General features: G+C 35.7%; 1 protein-coding gene across 4 annotated transcripts in view; it reads left to right on the forward strand.

Moving 5' to 3' along the window:
* The window catches only part of ATRNL1 (attractin like 1), a 436,152-nt gene that overhangs the window by 225,139 nt on the left and 187,213 nt on the right, over nucleotides 1–23,800 (forward strand). For all 4 annotated transcript variants that reach the window (XM_039709188.1, XM_039709189.1, XM_039709190.1 and 1 more), the window contains exon 26: nucleotides 4,429–4,507. In XM_039709188.1, the coding sequence (XP_039565122.1) occupies nucleotides 4,429–4,507 (79 nt within the window). The remainder of the gene's footprint in view (nucleotides 1–4,428; nucleotides 4,508–23,800) is intronic.

Genomic DNA, 23,800 nt, shown 5'->3' on the forward strand with positions numbered 1-23,800 from the left:
CTAAAGAAACACAGAGAAACTAATTTCTGAGTTATGGAAAACACTTTCATTTCCTCAGCCAGGTCTGTGACTTCTGGAAGCCAAAAATTTGCTCTGTAGCTTGCAAAAATAGTTATGCAGGCAGTAATTATTCCTTGCAATTTCCCTTCTCTTTGTTCTATTAAATCACTATTTCTTTTTTCATATTACCCAGAGCCCTTCTGAGCAGAGCATCTGCATAGCCCAGACCTCCCTGCTAGCCCTGGTGTTCTCTTTCCTTGACCCCTTTCCTCTGCTGTGCTGGACACAAACTGTTCAAAGCTTCTTCCTCTGCAGTTCATTGTTTCTCCAATTGTTTATTGTCTCCAAAATCATGCTAGGGCAATAACTTCCAACCAACCTTAATCCAGGCAGCTGGTGATGGATTGCTCATTTTCAAGCATGCTTCTTTAGTGTTTCCTCGTGTTTTGTTCCATGTGGTTTGAAGGGAAAACTGTGCAAAGCTGTATTGTCTTCTGGCACTTTATTTCTTTGCTCTAGAGAGTGCAAAATCTTGATAATGCTTGGGCTGCTGTGGTTTTAACAGTGTCTTAGTATGGCAGTTGTCTGATTGGGAAGATTTACATTGTTAAGGGCAGAAAGTCATTCACTCTGTGCTTGGGGTTATCATTTCATAACCCATGTGCTTTGCAAAGGCATTTATCCAAATATCTGTTGATTTGGATATCACTCAGTCTCAACTGGAGAGGCAGAGATGGTGGACATAATGTATGATCATGTGGATAAACTGCAGGCAAATTGCCACTTGATCTTTTCCAAAAGTGAAATTATTTATTTGTAAAGTCACTGTCAGCAAAAGATTTTTGTCCAAATTTTGAATACTTTTTGTGATTTTTCTCTGCATTCTTTCCATGTTTTCCAGTCTCCTTTCAGAAAATGCCAATGGCAGAGCTTTATGAACAGTCTGATAATATCTGTTTGGGCAGTACCTTATAAAGTGATGAATTTATCTCTCAAGTGCTGCTTACTACTGTGCATCTGAGTATTTGAGGTTGTTTTAACTCCTTCTATTTCAGCATTCCAGCAGTAATTAATACTAAATTGTCATTCATACTGGTCTCTAAGCTGGTTTGGGAACTGCTTCATTCCAAGGGAAAAGTAAATCCTTTGCCATGTAAATGATGTCTGACTTCCTTGTTCTCATAAATACAACTTAGCAATGATTGTATATATATAAAAAAATCTAAAAGTTTACCCTTGTACAATCTCTTTAACCTCTGTGTCATTAACCATTATTTACCACTTTTGTCTTCATGTCATGCATAGACCTCTCAGCTATTATATATTTGTCCCATCAAAAGTAAGTGGATGCGATGGGAGCTTTGTAACCCATCTAGAAGTTCCCTTTTTTGATGCTGGTTCCCTGCTGAGAGTTTCTTTTTTATTTGCCTGATGGCCAATTTTTAATTCATTTAATTTGCACTGGACTTTCTGTTTTTATATCTCTGTCACAAGGAGAAGATAAGAAGTTTAATGGGGGACTGGAGAGCATCCACCTATACCCGTCCTGCTGGTTTTTTACATTTTTTGCTGTGATGTTAATGTCTTTATCATGGTTCCCATCAAATCCCTAATGTTTCAAAGGCAAAGAGAACTTATTTCTTCTACCATTTCATTCCCCTGACCAAGCTGACTGCTTTCTTTTATACCTTTTAAATTCAGCTTAGATTTTTAGAGATAAGGTGATGGTTGCTTCAAGGTACAGGCACATTATAGATTTATGCACTGACATCCCAATGCTTTCTGGTTTGTTCTTTATTCCTTTTCTAATCTCTTTCAACATCCTATTTTCTGTTTTGACTGCTACTAAACATTCAGTTGATATGTTCAAAGAACTATCTGCAATGACTTCAAGATCATTCTCTTGAGTGGTAATTGCTAATTTAGAACCTATCATTGTGTATTTGTAGCTAGTTGTGGTTGTTTTTTTTTTCTTGTGCACATTGCCTTCAGTTCATTGTCACTGAATTTCATTCTCTTATTTTATTGCCAAGTCAGTCTGTATTGTGAGATCCTTTGCAGTCAGCTTTAATTTTTATTGCCCTACATAAAGCAAGGATGTTATCTCACCATAGCTTGGAACTAGGTTAATATCATAAAATCTATTTCCCATCTCTTTCTTCCTTCTCTTTCCATCTTTCTTTTACATCTCTTTCTTTCATTCTTTAGCATGAATTTTGATTCACTCCCTAAGAAACCACCCTCTTAAAAAAAAAAAAAAAGAGGAAAAAATAGAATATTTACTTGCCAAGATTATACAAAAGTCACATTTCAGTGTTGTAACTTCCAGTTGTTTATAGTATTTTATGGGTGCGCCTTTAAGACAATATTTTCTGATTTTAGCTTTGCAAGTAATTGATGTTTTGACTGATGACAAGAAAATTCAGTGTGACCCACTCCACTGACGTACAGAGCACAGAATCCATTTGTCTGAAGTCTTTCAGCCAGAACTCTTAAGTTCTACTAACTTAAGAGAACTGTTCAAGAAATTAAAAAATGGGAAGGACAGAATTTTCTAAGGGTAGGGATTCTCTCCCTGGTCATAATAAATCAGTCACACAGTGCATGGCTCTCTTAGTTTCTTATGTCCTGCTCCCTTGCATGTATTAACTTTTTCTAAAATCCAGCAGCACTGAGCTAAAAACTGCAAACAGAATTGCTGTTGTTTCTCTAATTTAGTGGATTTTGGAAGGACTGTAGAGGAGAAGAGTGAGATGGCTTTCCCTTACTTCATGCACAGCATCCCAGTCCCTAGCAGCACATCAGTTCCCTGATGCTGCCCTGAAGCAGCACCTGGACAGTGCAGTGTAGAGGACGGGAAGCATTTCTGGGAAATATTATCTATAAGTCCTTCTTGACTTAAAAACCTTAAAGATGTTGCTGCAAAACTCAATTTATTCTGGTGGTCAGTGGGGTTTTTTTAGACCTGCAATTCTATAGACAACCATCTGTTGCAGGTTCCAGTTGGGCAGTTCAGTGTAGAGGAGGGGAAACATTTCTGGGAAATATTATTTATAAGTCCTTCTTGACTTAAAAACTTTAAAGATGTTGCTGCAAAACTGAATTTATTCTGGTGGTCAGTGGGGTTTTTTTAGACCTGCAATTCTCTAGACAACCAAATATGAATTTACAGTCACTTGTACTTACTTTTAAAGGAAAACATTGGTGTTACTTAGCACTTATACACAGTACTCCTCTGAACTATACTACTTCCAGAAATCTTGCTATTTCCTGTATTAAAGAATATGTTTTGATGCTTTTTTGCAGAAAAGAAAAATTGTAGATGCCTAATAGTTAATTCAGTAGTTGGTATTAGATTAATTGAAACCACTTTGTATGGTAGAAGAGCTAACATGTTATGAAAGTTCTTCATAAAATTAGTAAATCCAGATACTTATATTAAAAACTGTCTAAAAATTTGAAAGATCTTCTGAGTAATTACAAGTGCCAACTTTAGAAGCCTTTTTTCAAATCCAGAAACTCACTAAAAGAGGTTGAGTTCAAAGATCTTTTTACTAAAATACTTTATGGATTAAACGTTACAATACAAAGATACTGAAGGTGTATGCTCTGATTGTGTGCTGCAGGTGTTTAATTTTCTTTTTTTTTTTTTTTAAATTCAGTGTGACCCACTCCACTGACGTACAGAGCATAGAATCCATTTGTCAAGTGCCAGCTTTAGAAGCCTTTTTTCAAATCCAGAAACTCACTAAAAGAGGTTGAGTTCAAAGATCTTTTTACTAAAATACTTTATGGATTAAATGTTACAATACAAAGATACTGAAGGTGTATGCTCTGTGTGCTGCAGGTGTTTAATTTTCTTTTTTTTTTTTTTTTTCTGTTGTGTCTTTGGAACTGTAATGTGGTGATGTCCTTCGAGATGTTTTCCCTGGGCAATTACCCATGGAAATACTCAATAAGATAACACAGGCCTATTGTCACTGTGCAAACCCAGCTCCTCAAACTAATTATACTCCTTGTGTAGTTACCCTGCCTGCATCCCAGGAAATTACTCAGAATTTACAAAGTGAAAGAAATATAAATTGCTGTAATTTTTTTTTGCTGTACTTCATCCTCTTTTTCCATCTACTGAATGTGGACCAGGCAGTGCATATTTCTTGAGACTGTTATAGGTTTGTGGAGAGTTGTACTGAAGCTTATCCCATTCTAATAGAAACATTTCCAGGAGAAAACCAGAGCACGTGATGTGCATTTGCTTTTGACTTTGAATGTGGATGGTTGACTCTGTAATTCTGGTAGAGTTTAGTTTTCCCCAATTTCTGGGGTTTATTTTTCCATGCTAGAATGCCTTTTTGTTACCTTTGATACCCTAAAGACATAAGCTTTTCACGAGTTACAATTCTTATTTTTTTTCTTTTGTAATTGCAGTTGTTTCTTATCCTTACTGCTGGTAGCTGCTGTCGTTTGGAAAATCAAACAAACCTGTTGGGCTTCTCGACGGAGAGAGGTATCAATAACTTTAAGATTATTGTAGTAGCTTTATCTTTCAGTATAAGTTGAGAACTTTGATGTACAATCATTCCTCCCCTTTCTCCTGTATATGCAATTTAAATACCCATTTTATACCCTTGACTTTTTTATGCTGAAGAAGAAATAACTTATTTCTTTCTTCTGTCAAAAATTAATGGAATTACAGCACTAGGCTGCATAAAGGTAAAATTTCCTTATGGTGGCATATTTAGAATATAATTGAATAGAATATTTCAGTTGAAAGGGTACTACAAAGAATTATTCAGCCTGACCACTTCAGGGCTGACCAAAGGTTAAACCATATTATTAAGAGTATTCTCCAAATAAATAATAATTTCTTGCACACTGATGAGGTTGGAGCACTGACTCCTTGCTAGGAAGTCTGTTCCACTGTTTGACCACTTTCTCTGTAAATAAATGTTTCCTAATATCCAACCTGAGCCTCCCCTCAAAGGAGGAAAATTCTCTCTCTATTAGAGTCAGTAGTTTCATCATTAAACCTGTGGCACTCTTAAAATCTTCAGTAAATATTCATACATAGAATCACCTTATTCTTTTGTGGTCTGAATTCTTACAGCTATGTTGAGAAATGTGGGCTAAATCTTTGTTCTTACATGCTTAACAATTAATTACACTTAAATGAAGTTAAACTTTATCTATGCTACTACGTGTATATGATTGTATACTGATAGTTGTGATATTTCATTTTGCAATCATAAATGAGATCTAAAATTTGTAGACAGTGATGTTTTCCCTTCTCGAACCTTCTAATCTTGGTGATTTTTGGATAAAGCACTTTCTTAATGTACTATAATCTTGAGGGTTTATTATAAAGACAAGCTTTGGTCTACTTAATGATTTTTTTCTTCTGGCACTATGAATGTTTAAATAACTTTTTTACTGTTGATCTACAGTGAATCCATATATGCTTTAAAAGTGCCAGGTAACTAGCACTCATAATTTTCCTTCACTGAAATGATAATTTAGGTTTAGCTTCAAGTGGTGCTACAAAGGAAAATGTATGTTATTGGTACTTGTTTCGTTTTGGTACCTATTTTTTTTATTCATATGAACATTGTTAAAAATTTTCTGAAGGCAAATTGTCAGCTATTTTTTATTACTTGCAAAATATAGATGAAAGTTGCTGTAAACTACATTAACTTAATATTATTTCATTTGAATTTGTCTCAATACTTTGATAGTTCTGTGCAAAACTGTGTTGTGATAGAATGTAGTAGTTTGTTGATTTAATTTCTCATGTTAATGAGGTTGGTTTATTGATGTTTTTAAGAACAAATATGAATGTACCCATTTCCAGATCTAGAGGTTCTGGTCTGTGTTCTGTGATTGTTCTCCTAGATTTTCGAAATATAATATTTCTAATGTGGTCTTTAGGCATCATTTGATAATGAAAACATTCTCATACAAAAAGTTTCTGAAGTTTTCCAAGATTTATTTTCCTAATGTCATCAAAAGTACTTCTAAGACTGTTATGATAGCTACAATAAGCTCTGATAAATGCAACATAAACATCAACCAGCTTCTTCAGAAGAGCAGGAGAGAAGGACATACTTGGTAACTAGATTAGAACTCAGAGCATCATGGTTGGTTCTGAATCTTGGCTTTCCTTGAGTACAGCTAGAGAAACTTGGTTTTCACTTGTAGCCAGAGTTCAGTAGCATTATGAATTGTAAATGCTGAAAGAAATCTGCTTTATTTTCAATCTTCTCTTGACCACAAGCTGCAGTCCATGTCAAGTACAAGTTTTTGATTACATTCTGTGTAATATTTTCCTTTAATCTAGCTAGAAAACTTCTTTTTATATGTAACATATAAGGTTTTGCAATTAAGTGTTGCAAATAAATTGTATGAATAGCACACAGAGACAATCTACTGTTGAAAAGATTTCTGAAGTATCTACTTTAGAGCCCATTTGGCAGATGTGGTTTTCATCTCTTTCATCATTCTTTAAAGACAGGAATGTTTGACTCTTTAGAGTCCTTCAATATGGACCCAAACTACATTAATAGAAATAAAACAAGAACACAAACAAATACAGAAAAGCTTGCTGTTAAAAGCTGTGCATCCTTTTATTGTTCCTCCTGATTTTCATTCCTCTGAAGGAGGAGGAGGAACATTAACATCCAGTTCTTGTCATCTTTTAGTAATGCATTTTATCAGGCTCTTGAGGTAAGCCAATAATTTTTTTTAAGATTTGTAGAGCCCTATGTGTAGCTGAAAATTCAGAACCTTGTCCTGTTCTGCCCTCTGACTTCAATGCTGGGCTAAATTGGAACGTTATTGATTCCAAATTGAACATAGCATGGCCTCAATCCAGTACAAAGCAGGAGCAAGTTTGCATTGTGAAGAAGGAATGTCTCAGTTATCCCACTAATTTAGAAATTTTCCCTCCATTTTTTTTCCTAACTCATTGCTCATTCAGCAAATACTTGATTTGCACTGCTCAGAGCACTGCCCATATCTTGCTGAGTAGTTTAAATTTAGATTCTGTCATAGGTACGAGTAAGAAACTGTTACATTGTGTATATCTGAAAATGGATAAATAAGTATCTTCCAAAATACTTTTAACTGATGTTTTTCTACACTGAATTTAACTTCCTTTGCCCATATCTATTGGTCTTTCAGTTTATTTACTTGAAATAATTTTTCCCTAAGTTAAGACCTTGAGCTTTGGTAATTTTTTTTTTTGCTCATAACAAAATTTTGGTTCATATTTTTTTCTTACTTACACTGCTGTCTCTTAAGATATATTTTATCTCAGGGTTTTGAACTCTGTATTTATACTTTAGCTCCTGGATAAGCTTCTCTTCTTCTCTCCTGCCTTCTGAAAGGGCAAGGGACAGCAGACACTGTCTTACCTTATACCATCAAAGTTATCCACGTTCTGCATTGAGGGAAGATGGAAAGTATCATTCTTTTATTTTATAGTTCCAAAAAGATCAGTGAAACTTTGAGCAGGAGAACATGAACAGCCTCCTGCCTGGCATCCCTTGACACCTTCCACCTCCCATCCCTCCCATGGATTTGTGACATTAAAAAAAAAAAAAAAAAAAAAAGATTTTTAAGAAGGGCTGAAGTAAGATAGTGGAATATTGCTCATCTCAGGGAGCTTGATTCTTGGAAAGAATAATACAGAATACAATGAGATGATTTCCAAAGCATAATTCTTATAGCAGTATCTTGATTAAAAAAACCCCAAAGTCCCATGAAAACAAAAACAAAACAGAAGGATTTTGGAACATTCATGACAGAGCAAGATAACTTCTACAGGTGAGTATGGAAATTGATGCAGGATTAGAAAAAGGGAAAGATATGCTTGCATATCAAATAAAGGAGTTCCTAAATATTGCAAGGTTTAGGAAAAACAAAGCATTTTTTAGAAGAGTCCTACACTATATTAAAGGATCAGATATGTATTTTAGATTCTAATCTCTCATCCTTCATTTTACTCCAAAGGCTCACAAATCTTTCTACTAGCACCTTTCTCTGTAAAGTTTGACTTTCTAGTTCACTGGATGAAAAACCAAAAGCTGTCATTTTCTCCCAAATGATTTGTTGGCCCTCTTCCGTTTTATACCCTAAATTCACACAAGAGCCCATCCATGAAGCTCCAATCTGACTGTTTTCCTCCTTTATACAAGAAAAGATCTATCACCCAGATTTGCCAAATAAGAAATATAAAGAGAATATTATTTGTTTTCTCTGCATGTTTCATATCTAAAATATTCATTCAGTCTTCTGCTCAGAATAGGTACAAGACAATCTGTTCATAGATCATTTTACTGAAAACTTGATAGGTTGCCTGTCAGATTTGTAGAGGCTCAAAAGTTTTGTCTCATGAACTTCTGATTGAAAGGCATCACACTGCTGATAGAATCTGCATCCAAATGATTTCTTTTTAATAGTGCATTGAAATTTTCTTTTTGTTGACAAGATTACACTGAGATCACTAACAAACTCACACAGATGGGATTATAAACCAGAAAGGTTCTAGTTGAGTTATTTTAGCAAAGCATTCGCCCTTCCTAAGGTAAACCAGTTGCTGCTCAGATTTCCTTTTGTGCACCTTTTGTACTCTTGGTCCCCTCAGACGTTTTAAAGAATTGTTACTTTTAATCCAAAAGCCTGTAATCACTGATGTACATAAAGTACCTTCTTGCTTTCACTCAGACACCCAAAAGACGTGTGACAGTGTGTCATGTGTTGCTATCTAGAATTGTAGAAACATAGAATTGTTTGAGTTGAGAAGAACCTTTAAAGGTCATCCAGTCCCACCCTCCTGAAATGAGCAACCAGAACAGGCTGCTCAGATCCTCATCCAGACTTGAATGTTCCCAGACCTGGAGGTTTCACCACCTTGATCATAAAAACATATTCTCTATATCTTTTCTGAAATATGCATTTGTGTATATTGAATCAATCAATTAGTTAAAATAGATTTGTACTTTTTTAAATGTAAATAGCTTTTTTATGCATTATTTTAATTACACACAAGAAAGAGTACATATCTTTAAGATTACTTAGATTCTTATTTCCTCGTGTAATACACTGTGAAGCTCTTGAGCAGTGAGGAAGTAATGCGTGATTGCACTTTTAGGTAAAAAATGCTTGAAAGCATGGATTGTGTGTGTAAAGTGCTTGCCTAACTTTAAAGGTTAATATCATTTATATATAGCTTCTCATTATACAGTCAGCTGTTCACCGTTTGCCTGTCTTAAATAATAGTACATACAAACATAAAAACATAGAACTGTTGGAAATGCTTGCTACATACAGTGTGTGGGTGCCACTCAAGCTATTGCTTCTGTTTATTAAATATGCTTATATTTGTTTAAAAAACCCTGCACCTTTCTGCCTTGATTTTGTTACCAAGGTAGTTTTATTCTCTTAAATATTCAGAAACTCTTACAAACAGACAAATGAAACTGAAGTAGACTACTTCTTAATAGCAGTAACAATTCATGTAATAGCTTTAGGCTCATTTCTATGGTAACTCTAATAAGAACAAAGAAGTTCAGTTATGTCAATAGCACTAATGAATGTAGTGAATATGAGCATTTCAGCTCAAGCTCTTTGCTATCTATTGAAATGACAACACTTTAAAGTATTCATTTTAAAAAAGATAGGAATGGCTTTTGGTGTATATGATATTGCTTATGGGATGCAACACATTTACTTTAGCAAGTATATGAGAATATGGTGTATTCTTGAACAACAGCTTTTGAAGGAACAAAAACAATACTTTGTTTTTCAGGTTGAGCAAGGAAACAACAACAGCAGATGTAAGCAAACCAAGAAATATTGACATGCATAATTAATGTACCCCAGTGTGTAATAGTATTCATGTGTGTAGGTGTCTACAGGATTATATAGTTTATGTTTAAAAGTTGTTAAGCTCACAGATAATTTTTCTTTTTTTGCTATCTTCTTGTCCGTTGCTTAGCAAATATCTTGCACATCTGTATGTAGTTACTCATAGGCTGTGTGAGTAATCCTACTGAAGTCAAAGGAGCTATTCATAGGACCAGAATCTCAACTTGTTATATTGCTCAGGCTCCTCTGAAATCAATAGAGCTATGACTGCTTATTTCAACTGTGTGTCTAGTTTTACTGAGGATAACTGGGACATTTATTTTAGGTTGATGTTTTCTGCATTCTCTCCAACCTAAAATTTAGGTTCCTCTCTGAATGAACCTTTCAAGCAATATGCCTGGTTAGCTGACACTAGATCTTGTCTCAGGACTCCCTCTGCAGTCAGTATAAAAGGCACTTGCAAATGACAATTTATCCTGCCCAATTTTCACAGTGTTCACTCTTTATACTCTGGTACTTGTGGGGACCTGACTTCTTGTTAACAATACAAATAACCCATTGCGTCAAATCTCCCATACTGAGAGTTATTCTTCACTTTCTTTGCTTTCATTTTGTAAAATTGAGGTTCTATTTATAATACTGTCATTTCATACAAGTAAGCATGTGATTAATTCTTATATTAGTAATGCTCACAACATGCTTGTTCTCTGTATAAAGTAGTATTAAATGGTGCCAGTGACAGACTCAATATTATATTGAAAAAATTTCTGTTGGGGAGTGAATTAAGCAAAGCTGATACAAAGTATTTGTGAAAGCTTGCCAACAGATCTGTTTCTTTATTCCACAAAATTCAGAAGGTAAAGAAGATAACAGACAACAACCAATTGTAAAACTAAAATAGTGAGTTCTTTAATAAAAAAAATAAATCAGGGGAAAGAAACAAAGTAGGTGTTTTATTATTTGTACTTATGACCAGGAGAAGAAAATTGTTCGCTTTTCTTAACATAATAACCAAAGTTCTTTCTTACATTTGTGTAGTGGAGTTAGCCTGAAGATTCCCAAAAGGCAATAATCAAAATAAATTAGTTTCATTATATGTGGTTCCTGGGATATGCATAGAAAGGAAGCTTGAATGTAGTTTTTCCTGCTGATAACAGTACTTTAAAATTAATAGTTGTGATATTCTGTTCAGTAGAATTTATTATCAAAGTTGAGCTTTCTAAATATGAATATAAAATGCTTCTGGAGATAATGCTAATTTTACAATGGCGATATAGAGTCCTACTCTCTGGTTAACTCTTGCAAGTGTACTGGGGTAAGTTTTCAAGGCAACAGGAAGGTAAAATTAAGGTTATTTTCGAGAGAGAGAGGGAACTAGCCCAAATGGAAAAGACTGCCTGAGGCAAGTGGCCACTTGGCAGAGCCTGGGGGTGCTTTGAGCTACATGGTCTGAGAGTTTTCCATGGGACTGGTTGTAAACATAGGAGCATTAGCAGAATTTGTAGCAAACTAGCTGTCAGCAAAAAGCAGCAGACAATGAGAAAGGCAGTCCTTAGTGGGACCCTGGGAAGAAGCCAGATAACTCCTTTAGAATTTATGACAAGAAAAGTAATTTGAATTGGTTTCCACAGTGCTAAAGGAGTGAGGATGGTGGATGTGTTCTTTGTAAATAAAGAGGATTGCACAAAAGTAGATGATTCATTTCTGTCTCCTAACAAAAAAGAAAGAGCAGGTGTTGAATATTGGCCCAAAGTGGTGAGACTCTTCTTTATGTTTGTATTTCCTCTGTCTTTGCAGCATAGCATCAATTTTTTCCCCTATTAAAACACAAACAAACCTGTTTCTCAAAGCCCTGTAAGAAAAGAGTGAATTTAGCTACAAACAACAGTGTTGCAAGAAGAGAATGAAATGAATATGAAGAGAGAATGAAAAGGTTTCACAATTTACAGTAAGAGGTCTTCAAGAGAAAAATGCAAATACTCCTCTGTAGATACTCCATTGTTTTTCTCAGAGTTCCAGAAATTTTAGTTGCACTGGGTGGGCAACTTTGGCCTTCATTGCACTCACCTTCATTGCAGGTGAGTCACCTGCAATGGGAGAAACATGAAAGAAACTGAGGCTGAACTGTCCTTCCTCCAAAGAGCAGGGAAATAACTCAAAGTCCAAGCCTAGAAGACATAGTTCCTCTCTATTACTCTGCTCTTCCTTTCTACCTAAAGTTTTGTTTATTTACAGTTGAATGCTAGTCATGTATTCGAAAAATTACATTAAATCATGCAAACAATAACTTTTATTGCTTGTAGTTTATGGAACATTTGCTGCTGCTTCTACAAACATCCATTTCCTTGCAAATACGTGATTTTTTTTTCAGAGCTGATTTTTAGGTACATTTACATATGTGTTCAATTGAGTAGCAGTAAGGTGGGATTCATATAATTCCTGAATCTCTTCCAAAGTGTTTGCATTCACTTTGCCCAGTATGGATAGTAGCTTCCTTCTAAAATAAACACATCCACCTTTTTATCTCTTAAAGTTAGTGTTGATAATATACAGACTAATGGTTTTTTTCTTCAAAAACATTTTGAAGGCACTGAAGTTTCTCCTATGTGGATGACCCCCTGCTAAAGTCAGAGCTTTAATAATCAATGCAAAGCAGATGCAAAGATCAATGCAGCTGGAAATTAAATAAGTTCACCAAGTGATTTTTTTCAGTGCCTGCACTATTAATTGGTTTACTCTGTCAGCAGATTGTGTTCACTGCTGTGAGTGTCAGTGTTGTTGCTATCAACAAATTCCATGGGGGGCTTCTCTGCTCTCTGTAGATGTTTGTACACACAAACATTCCTTGGGGTCACCCCTCTTGAGCAAACACTGGCTGTGCAGTTCATCTGGGCACCTTCAAGGCTTCTTCCCCTTCTCTGGATAGAAGGCAAAATAATAGCAGGGTCATGGTGACAGGATTTGCATAGTATACTTATTTCTGGAGGAACTTGCCAACACCTGTGAAAGGTTAGGTTGGGGAAAAAAAAGCCAGCAATGCCCTCCACACCCCCGACAAAAAATCCAAAAACCAAAAAAAAACCTCCAAAAAACCAAAAACTACACAATCAAATAGAACTTTAAAGAAACCCATGGGTATATGACACAGCCTACAAAAATGTAGAGTAGTTGTTCTTTTTCAAGAATATAATAACGCAATATTTATCCTTCCTGGAGCTGTATTTTTTATTGCTCCAGCAGTTCACAAACAATAGTTGAGAGTTAGTGTGACCTGATATAAACCAAGCTCATTACACTATTTTCAACAGATAATTAATAATTAACATATAACCTTTGGCTTTCCTTTTATCTTCAAGTATTGACAGAAGTTGCATAAAAACATACTATGTGTGGAAAAAATGCTTTGAAATGCAAAACTTAATTAAAATTAATGTAATGTCATTTTAGTACAGTTGTGTAGTAGCAAAAGTAATATAGGGAATTTGAATATCTGAACAGATGATTATTTTTATCCATGCCAGTCAATTTTTACACAAGTAAATTTTGGAGAACAGAATATCATTTGGTATTTTGTTTGGGTTTCATTGGATTGAGTGCACCACGGCAGTTAAATTGTGACATCAGTAAATTAGCCCAGACTGCTTTGGCAGTCAATTGACCCACATGCAATTAGCAAAACTGAAACCACAATGAATTCTGTAGCTTGAGCTTGTTATGTTTTTTTTCTGCTTCACATACATTTTGAAAATCCCAGTTAATTAAGACTTATCATAGACTTAAATAGCTGTAGCTTCTTAGACTTTTATATTTGTGCAGCCATGGTCAGAAGTACTGAGGGAGGCAGGGAAATACAAATTCCCAGCTGGAGAAGTTTGGCTTTGGAAGTCAGTCCTTTCCTTTCTAGTGTTGTAGGTGCCTTTTTGCCAGTTCTTTCACTGCCTGGGCCATCAGTTCCTCACCTGTGGCACACAAACAGTTGTACAGGTTGTGGTGATACAGTTTTCATTAAAGATTCTGTTGGTATTAATTGGGGGACTTTGATGACTCTTTTCTTTATTCCATAATGACCCTTTGTCCCTAGGCTACTTATTTAGGTTTCTGTTCATTTAGGCAGGAAAAAGGAGTGAAATGGACACTAAATCATTCTCCTAATTTTTTTGGGGTGAAGAGATACAAACATGTGAAATACAGTCTGTTACTTTAATGTGTTAAATTTCATACATATTTCAATATTTGCTAAAATACATTATGAATGTATGAAATATCTTGTATGTGTTTGATTTTCATCTTAATTAAAATCAATCACCCATTTCGTAGGGTTTTATGCTTTCTGAATAAGTTAATGGTGCACAATACTGATCCTACACTGCTTTTTGCCTACCATAATTATTTTGTCTTCACAAAGTTAAGGAATAATATTTCCAGAAGAGTGGGAACATGCATGTTAGAAAAATACTGTATCCCAGCATATGTGACCCATGTGCAAGTATCAGGCACACCAGGTTTTGACTTAATACTTTAAAAGTGTCTAGTAATAATATTCAGTATACTATAATATATTATGAAATTGTGTATATTAAATATAATGTAATATAATGTATAATATTAAGTATAAGCTAATGAACTCGTCCCTTTCCACATTCACATGGAAAGCAAGTCCACGTTGTTAATGACTAAATCACCCATGCACAAAATGTCCACCTCTGATTAGAGCATCCAGTGTGCTGTCAGCTTACAGAAAACGATGGACATAAATCATCTCTGTGGAAAGGGAGGAAAAGAGGAGCCAGAGAATTAGTCAGTGAGTTCCCAGAAACATCCGTCAATAAAAGCGAAGCTGTTTGTAAGCATCTATGAAAAAATAAAAAAAGATTAAAAGCCTGGATGTTCTCTTCGTTAACCAAATCACACAAAAGGAGTATGCTTTTCTTCCAAGGTAGGATAAAAGTCCTTTTGAATGGAGGAGAAAACATCTGGTGCTTGTACAGTTGGCCATTATAAAGACTATAAAAAGTCTATCCCGGGATACTTTAATAGGGAAGGCAAGGAAGCATTGTCATGATTACATAGCTGTGGAGTAGGTGCAAAAGTGGTCAAAACCCCATAATCAGATGTTATTTATCAGTGAAATGAGGGATTAACTATGTGTGGACTGTAGTTATCTGCATTAGCCCCTTCAAAGCTTTGTCCTAGCTCCAGAACTCATCAGTGTTTTTTAATGACCTAAGTCCTGCAGTTGGAGATTACATCTCATCAATTTGCATAGGAGCAGCTGGGTCAGGAGTGTGTTGCCAGCAGGATCAGGCTTCAAAACAACCTTTAGAAACTGGAAGCAATATCCATACTGGTAAAAGCAAGTTTTAGAAATAATCTGGTACAAATAATCATCTTCACAGAAACAGCAGGAAGAAAAAGCTGACTGTGCTACAATTCCTCAGAGCTGATCAATGGCTTAGAAAGGTTCACAAGCTGAATATAAGTCAACAGCAATCTAGTTACAAATAAAGGAATATATTTCTGGCTTGCATATATAACTCTAAGGCATGTATATAACTCTAATTCTTGTCCTTTCCTGACTATGGCTTTAAGTGGAGATCATGGCCAGCTTAGACAGAGCAGTTCAAAAACTCTGGAACATTTGGAAATGTTCAGAGGAGAGAGGTGGGAAAGTGTGTCTGTTTATAGTTTCATAGCATTAAAGATCATGGAGAGGTGTGATAAAAACCTTGAAGGTGGGGAATGGAATAATGCATTTATCAGAATCTGTTGTAGAAAGGATGAGAAACGAAGTGCCCATGTTGCAGCAAAGAACATTCAGGTGATACAATGAAAATTAATAAATTATAATGATATTAGTAGTGTAGTTCTGCAGTAGATAATCTCTGACATTCCAGAGCCTTTGTCAGTGTAAGCCTTTAGGAGTGGGGTGGGCAAATACAGGACAGAAATTAGAAGACCTGGATATGACTTTGTAGGGTGGTGTGGAGTCCCTTGACAGTCTCTGTAGGTCTCTTTGAACCTTATGACCTTATGTTTTAAAAAACCCACTTGAGGCCAGAGTATTTTGTACATACCAGGAGCATTTTATCTGCTATAGAATCACAGAATCACATGGGTTAGTTTGGGGTGGGATCTCTAAAGATCATCTAGTTCAACTCCTGCTGCCATGGGCAGGGACAACTTCTGCTGGAGCAGGGTGCTCCAAGCCCTGTCCAACCTGGCCTTGAGCACTTCCAGGGATGAAGCATCCAGGATTTCTCTTAGACTAAGGCTACATGATATGATATTGCAGCACCAAAATTCCACAGTAGTGCTCTAATAGCACCTGCACTTCCTCATTAAAGACTATTTAAAAATCTACATTAATTTGATATTTATACTTTCATTGCAAAACTATGTCCCAAATGGCGATAAAGGCAAGTAATTATACAGATATTCCATCATATCTTTTGCATTAAAAAGGCTTTTAAGGAGCAGCTTTCTTCTTTACAAATCTCATTTGCATAAATGCAGCCTTTGAAGTTATTGATGTCATGTACCATGGTTAAACTTTTCAAAATTTCAGACATGAGAAAATCAGGGTCAAAAATAGCCCCTTGCCTTTTGTGCCATTTAAGTTCATGTCCATGATGTCCATCCAAGTGACTGAGTCACCCTGTGGAATAATTTTTTTTTCATTTTTGACTTTTCATTTCATGATTTGGGCTGGATTATTTGTTTTGCACCTTACATCCCCTTCATTGTGTAATACTGGTTTTCCTGTATGAGTGGCAGGCAAGGCAAGAGAGTTTGAGTTTCAAAATGAAAACCACATATAGATGAGAAATTGAGCAAGTTTTGTGTTGTTTTGCTTGGGGTTTTGTTTGTTTTGGTGTTTTGTTTGATTTTTTTTTTTTGGTCATACATAGTTTTGCAATTATTCTGATTTTCCTCTAACTGAACCTTTAACTGACTTTAAGTCTCAACAGTATTTTAAAATACACATTTTTGCAACAGCACTGTTTAGAACATATACAAAATTCTTATAAAAGGTAGCTGCTGCATGTTTGTGAGTCATTCTTCTTGCTTGCCTGTATCCTGTGACAGATGATATCTATCCTACAGATGGAAAATACTGTATTTTTTCAGTAGTTTCAGAATTGCTTGTTGTTTTCTGACATGCAACTATCATAATTTAAACACGCTTTCTTTCCTTATATAATGACCAATTTACATATAACCTTTGGCTTTCCTTTTATCTTGAATCATTGGTAGAAAATTGCATAAAATCATACAGTTTAAGCAAAATATCTCTCACATGCAAATTCTAATTAAAATTAATATTGTGTTCCTGAAATATAATGCTTGGGATATCACAAATATTTGAATATGCTATTAATTTTTCCATGTTGTTTGTTCCTAAAAAATGGTTTAGGGTAAAATATTTGAATCAAGCAGAGTGTGATGCAAAGGCTAAATCCTAACTTTATTTAATTGCTTTATATTTTTTGTTCAACTGGAATGCATGCAAATTGACAATGAAGAAAACACAATTACCTTTATTTTCCTTTTTTTTTTGTATCTACTTACAAGGTTGCTATTAACTGGAAGTAATAGTATGGTATAAAAGCTATTACAAAACATTTTTTTTTACAAAGATATTTCTCTTCAGGCTGAAAAAAAATCTCACTTTTGGTGGAACGTAAGCAGCTTCATTTAGATGAAACTTTTTTTTTGGTGGAAGAAGCAAGTAAATATATATTTCTAACATAAAGAAATAAGGTGATTTAGCTGGATTGCAAGAAAAATATGATATGAAAAAATACAGTCTATCATATCAGCAGTAAATAGGTTTTTCTAGTAGTTGATACAGTCAAAAATTCCCTGTCAACCCACATAAAATTCACATTCATAGCTAAGAGTTACAAAGGAAAGTTTATATCCCTCTATTTAGCTAGCATCCTGCTCAGGTCAGACTGACATTATTTTGAAAAGTTTCTGCTATCTTCGAGAGATCTTCCTCTAATCCATATATTTTGCAGATGCTATTTCTGCTACCAAGTTGAGCACTGTATTCACTTTTTCATTGCATCCCAATCCTTACAGTCTGTAAGTGCCCAATTACTGCTCAATCCCACAGCATCCCAGTACACAGATTCATAGTTTATGGGTCTCCTTACTCCAAGAGAAGGGAAATATTATCTGTTTGGGGGGAGGGGGGGAGGTTAAATTCCTTTATTTTGCTGTTTGATTCTTTCCAATATGAGCTGCAGGATATATGTGTGGAAAAATCCTGGCTTTGTTTTTCTCCCCATGGTGGAGGGAGGCCTCAGGCAGGCAGCTGTCATGCAGCACTTTCATTCTGCTTGCTCAGTGTCCTCCAGGTGGGAAGGTAGTGTAAGTGTTTACAAAATGTTTCTCTGATCACAGATTCAGCTTCTTGTAGGCTTTGTCCCCCAGTGGGACTTGGCCCTCTGTTATCAGCTTTGGAAGCACTGAATTTCAAAAGCAGTGTTCACTGGACTGGTCTGCACCAGTTGAAGTAGGTACTTGACACTGAAGTCTGTCAAAGATACGTTATTGGTGTTTCTAAGAAATCAATTGTTTTCTTTTCCATTTTATGTGAAAAACATTGATTTGTTCACACATTTGTTTCTGTGTAAAAACTTTTGCCTGATTTACTCAGAGCAATATTTTCCCCAGAGCTGATGTTAAGAGCTGGTTTTACCTACCCATCAGTGCCCTCACATTACTGTTAAAAAAAAAAAAAAAAAAAAAGCAATAAATATTTTCGTAATATAGGTAAACAATCACTGAACAAAGCATTTGTTGTTGGCAGTGAGTTCTTCCTTGTGGGATGAGCCTGGAACATCACAAACAGAAAGCATGTGCCTTTCTCTAGGTCACTGTAATACCATGGCCCAAATGGGTAACAGGGAAATGAGGAATATGCAGGTGTAACTGCCTACATTTAGTGCTTTTTCTGCATGTTCTAGGAGGCAGACTAAAATTTTAAATGCATAAAATTGCAAGAAGGGGAATCCTATAGCAGCTGTTACTGGATTTACCATTGATTTAGTGGGGTTAAAACTTTGCCCTTTATTTGAGCTGCTCTGATCTGGTGTTATGCCCCATCAGTAAATTGTATATAAGACTTCCAGCATTTGAAAACACTGAGATACACAAGAGGCACAATACAGTTCAGTGTGCACTGTGACTTCATTTTGCAGCTGTTCTGTACCTGCCTCTGCTGTGCTTTGCATCAGGTGGGTGTGATTGCTTTGAAGAATCCAACACAGTTTGTAGTTCACACCATTCACAAATATTTAAGCAGGGAAAAGAAAGCCAAACCCACAATCTAAAAATAAAAATTTTATTTTTGGAGGGTAAAAAGCTATTTTTTAATCATCTTTTGTTTATGATTGTCTTTGATTTTCACACCTCAAAGTGCCATAAAATCAGCTTTTGATCTTTATACATTCTTAAAGCAATCTAGCAATTAAGTGAACAAAGGGAAAAGGTAGGAAAGTAAAATTGTTTGTGAAAGATAGTGAATCAAATTATAAATAGGGCTTTTTTGTCTGATTAAATTAGAGTAATGTTTTAGCTCAACAAAATTACACAGTGACACCTCCCCCCGCCCCCATGTTCACATTAAAATTTGTCAAGTGGTGCTTATGTGCTTTTGATAATAAGGAACAAAGTTCTGAAGTTCTGGAGAGTTTCATTCCCGTTTTAGCTGTTGAGCATATTTAATACCTCTCATTAACGTACTTTACAGTTTCTTCTTCAAGATAAATGTTTGTTGAATCCTAAGTGAAGGTGCCTTTGATGCTGAATGGCTGCTGTGTGTGATAACAAGGGAGTAACTCTGCAAATTCGAGTCCAATCGTGTTTTGCAGCAGGTCATTGTTCTCTGGGTGTGAGGCCAGCATACTTAGTGCCAGGCTCTGAAGAGATTGTGTGGCTTTATACACTGGGACCCACTGGTTAGATAAGGAAAAAATACATCTTCTTGATGTCTTAGGGAGTTTGTAATCATAATTCTATTCAAAAATGGAAACTCATCCTTAATTGAGTGGGGCTCTGTTTGATTTTTATCTCTTAATAGAAAGAACATAATGCTAAAACCCCAGTTTTTTTAAGAATGGCACATGTGTATCCATGATACTGGTATGAAATGTCATTCTCCCAGAAGAAATATTTCTCTAAAAATACTGCTTTATTTGTATTATCATGCTGTAAGAACACTACTTTTGTGTTTAGCTGTAATTCAGTTCTCCTTACTATTTTTTACACAAGTATTCAAATGCACTCTCTATCTGCCACATATTCAGAAAGCTCCCAGAAGAAAGATTAGCTATGACAAAGCTTTTTCATGAGGAGCCTCTCCAAGTAAATGACAAACTTGTACAGCTGTACTCATTTTCTTATACTGTTAGTCTCTGCCAGAAATATGGGAAGATTCTAATAAGCATATTTAATTGATCTTATGTCTTTCTTTCCTTGTCCTCCTGATTTTGATTGTATGGCTGTTATCTTTGATTTTTCCACTGTTCACATTCCCTCTCCCATCAGATACATCTGTTTCTCCTTTCTGTTACTCATCATTAGTTATCTTTTCTATTTTGTTAGTACTTGAATATGCTCTTATGAAACACATCTCAGCTGTGTTGTGTTTTTGTTAAAATTGGCACTTCTAAAAGGCCTCTGCCTTTTGGCTGTTATGCTTGAACTCAATTGTCAAAATGATTTCTCTAGATTGATGACTCTTTAGAGAAACACTGCCTTTGCCTGAGTGCATTGCTGGTATACAATAATAATGAAAGATTAGACTGTTTCTTGACTGTCAAAATCACCATACTAAAGGTTTAAGAGGATAAAAGGGACAGTGCAACGGTGTAATGAAGAAGGGAGGATGCAGCAGGACAATATTGTTGGCTTCTGCCAGGAGAGCACTTGCCTTACTACCCAGGATCAGTGCAGGAAGAACAGTGGGAAACTGAGGACTCTTGACCTCCTTAAATTTGGACCTGAGTACTTAGGGCTCTCCTTATTGACAGGGATCAAAATAAGGGTTGAATATGACCACAAGGAATGGTGGTCCATGTTTCATTTATGCTACACAGCCATGGTTTATTATCCACTCAAAGGGAGGGAATAAAAGGAAGTTCAGACAAGTTCCAAAAGAAAGAGATTTACATCATTTAGATGTGAAACTTATATTTTCTTACTGGTATGAATGGCTTAAAAGCATATACTATCAAAAAAGGCACCAGCTATAAAGTATCTGTCAGTGCATTGGTAGAGGATTATACCTTTAATTCTCCAGAAACAGCTCTTTTGCTGGAAGCTTTTGGAATAAAAGAAATAACTATTCAGATCCCCAGATGCTTATTCACATCTGACTTTTTTTTAAATTTAAAAATATCTACAAGCTGCATTTTATTAATGCTTTTAATTTTAAAAGTTGTCTCCTCATTAGAGGTACACATACAGTGGAATGTGAAGCAAAGCAGAAATTGAAGAAGAAAACTGTAATACATGGCTTAAATAAGAAAACACCAAGTTGCAGCTTATTAAAATGAATTTCAGTAATAGCTAGCAAGATTGTTTCTTCCAAGTCATTGCATTTTCTGGAGGAGTACAGGTGAATGGGAAAATGCAGGAAACTCTCATCCCATCATTTTATTTGATGTTGGGGGGGGGGAATTTATAGTTTGTTACCTACATACTCTTACCACTATTATTTGCTTCTGCAGCTTAGGCCACTTGAATGTATAAATGCATCTGCCCCTGCTGTGTCTCAGTGTCTGTCCTACACACAGAAAGTGTCTGTTTGCAAAAGAAAGGGCAGCTGGGTCTTGCAGGAGTCTTGCATTGCCCTCTGGAGGAGCAGGCCTTTGCAATGAGGTCTGAAATTTGATTTAGATACCTAAAATTCCCATAAGGATTCCCCTGTAATATAGAAAGTAGCATAGAGTGAGAGCAATATGTGATGGAAATTTCTCACTGTAACTGCTTATCCTTGTATCTCTGCATTTATATCTGTGCCATAATCTAAAAATCACCCAATCAATCCCCCACCCACAACCCCTCACCCCAGAGAAAGACAGCACAAGAGTGGACTGAAAGACTGAAAAAAAAATGCCAATAAACACTTGTGAACTTCAGCTTGTGTCCCTGTGGGAGAAGCTCCTGAAGTTTTCTTCTTGGGGAGGTCCCTGGGCTCTGTTAATTGACATGGTAAATGAACTGCAATTTTCACCCTTTCATACCCTCACCCTTAAAACTTTCCCTGTTCCACAGGTTCATTTGCTTTTCTTGGAAGAGATTATTAATATCCCAACCTAGGCTGCATCCTGAATTTAATATCAAGTTTGATTCCATTTCACTGCATATTGTATCCAATAAATGTTCAATAGCTTGGGAGAGAGTCAGCTCCCCTTTCAAATTAGATTTTAAACTTTCCATTTGCTACTTTAACTCTATTAATATTTTTTTCATCTTTTGTGTGTTTTCTTATCCTTTTAAAATGAATTTTGGGAGTGCAAGTCTGAAACCCAACTTGATGTCAGGGGAGTAAGCTCTGTGGCAAATACTGCCACTGCAGAGTAATTTTATTCAACAGTAGCACTAAAAATATCTGAGTAGTCTTCATAGGTAAATATTCATTTTACATCTGTGACCATATACACTCTCCATCTTTTATGTAATTGGCATGATTTATATGTTCAGTTTCATTTAGATTCCACAAAGAAATGAGCACTGATCCTGTTTTAAGTGGGGATTTTTTTTTCCTATCTTTGAGAACTTTTATCTGGCGATTCAGAGGTTCAGAACATTTCTACAATGCACCTTGGAAATCTGTTTTTGCTTTTTCATAGCATGGCTTTTTTTAAAAAGTGCAAATGAAATTTACTAGTGCAGCAAGCATTTTAATACCTGAAGCAATATTTTGTGCTGTTCTGAATTGCTTTTGGCAGGGATTTGTTCTGATTTTAAAACATTAGAATGAAATTATGCATATTTATCAGATATTTTGAAACTTTGAGATGTTTTGAAGTTTTTAAGATTTTATGTTCAGTATTAATTGGTATTTTTCTTTCAGTACAGAGAAATAGACTTAACTAGCATCACATCATATTTTGGATTTTGTCCTCTAAAAATTAATAGTTTTGGATACACAATCTTTAAGCCTTCAGAAATTGACATCACTGATAACTGAACAGTTGTTTACCCTTAAAATGGGATATATCAAAGGCAGCTAAGGTATTTAGCCACAGTTCCCAGTAAATTTCCTTTGCATGCAGTGCTCATGTCCCTTTATTCTGTTTTTTTATCAATTGCCTACAATTGTAGCAAGTTTATTTGAGGATTTATGCATAGTAATTTGGTCCAAAACTAATTACATTGAATTTATGAAGTCCTGGTAATTCCAGGGAGAGTTGAGTCTGCCCTTTTATCGGACTGATGTCCTCATCACCTTTCACATCCATACTAAACATGCTTTGGATGGCACCACTGTAAGAGCAGCCCACGGACATAATTGCCAATGATTGTGTTATTCATTGTTAGGCAGGATGGAACCTGCTGCAGTGCTCTGCATGCCTTCATTGGAGTGGAATGAAATGTCATCACCTGGGTTTCATAAAACATACCTTTGTAAGAGGGCTAGGAATAACAACAGTTCTTCCTGATATAAAAATAGCTCATAGATTTAGGGGTTTGGGGTGTGGTGGTGGTTTTTTTTTCCTTTCAGGTGGGTAGAAAGGCACAAATGCTTGGTGCCCTTGGTACAAAGTTAACAAAGCATTATATTGCCACTTGGCCATCTGTTGGGATAAAATGGTTGTTGTTTTCAATGATGCTACTTTGATACTTTTCCCACCCCAACTTGTGATTTTTCTCTTCAGGCATTGTGCAAGGGGGCATTTTTTCCAGTGTGCTATAGGTG

The sequence above is a fragment of the Passer montanus genome, unplaced genomic scaffold, assembly GCF_014805655.1.
Source record: "Passer montanus isolate IOZ18808 unplaced genomic scaffold, ASM1480565v1 scaffold21, whole genome shotgun sequence".
NCBI lineage: Eukaryota > Metazoa > Chordata > Aves > Passeriformes > Passeridae > Passer > Passer montanus.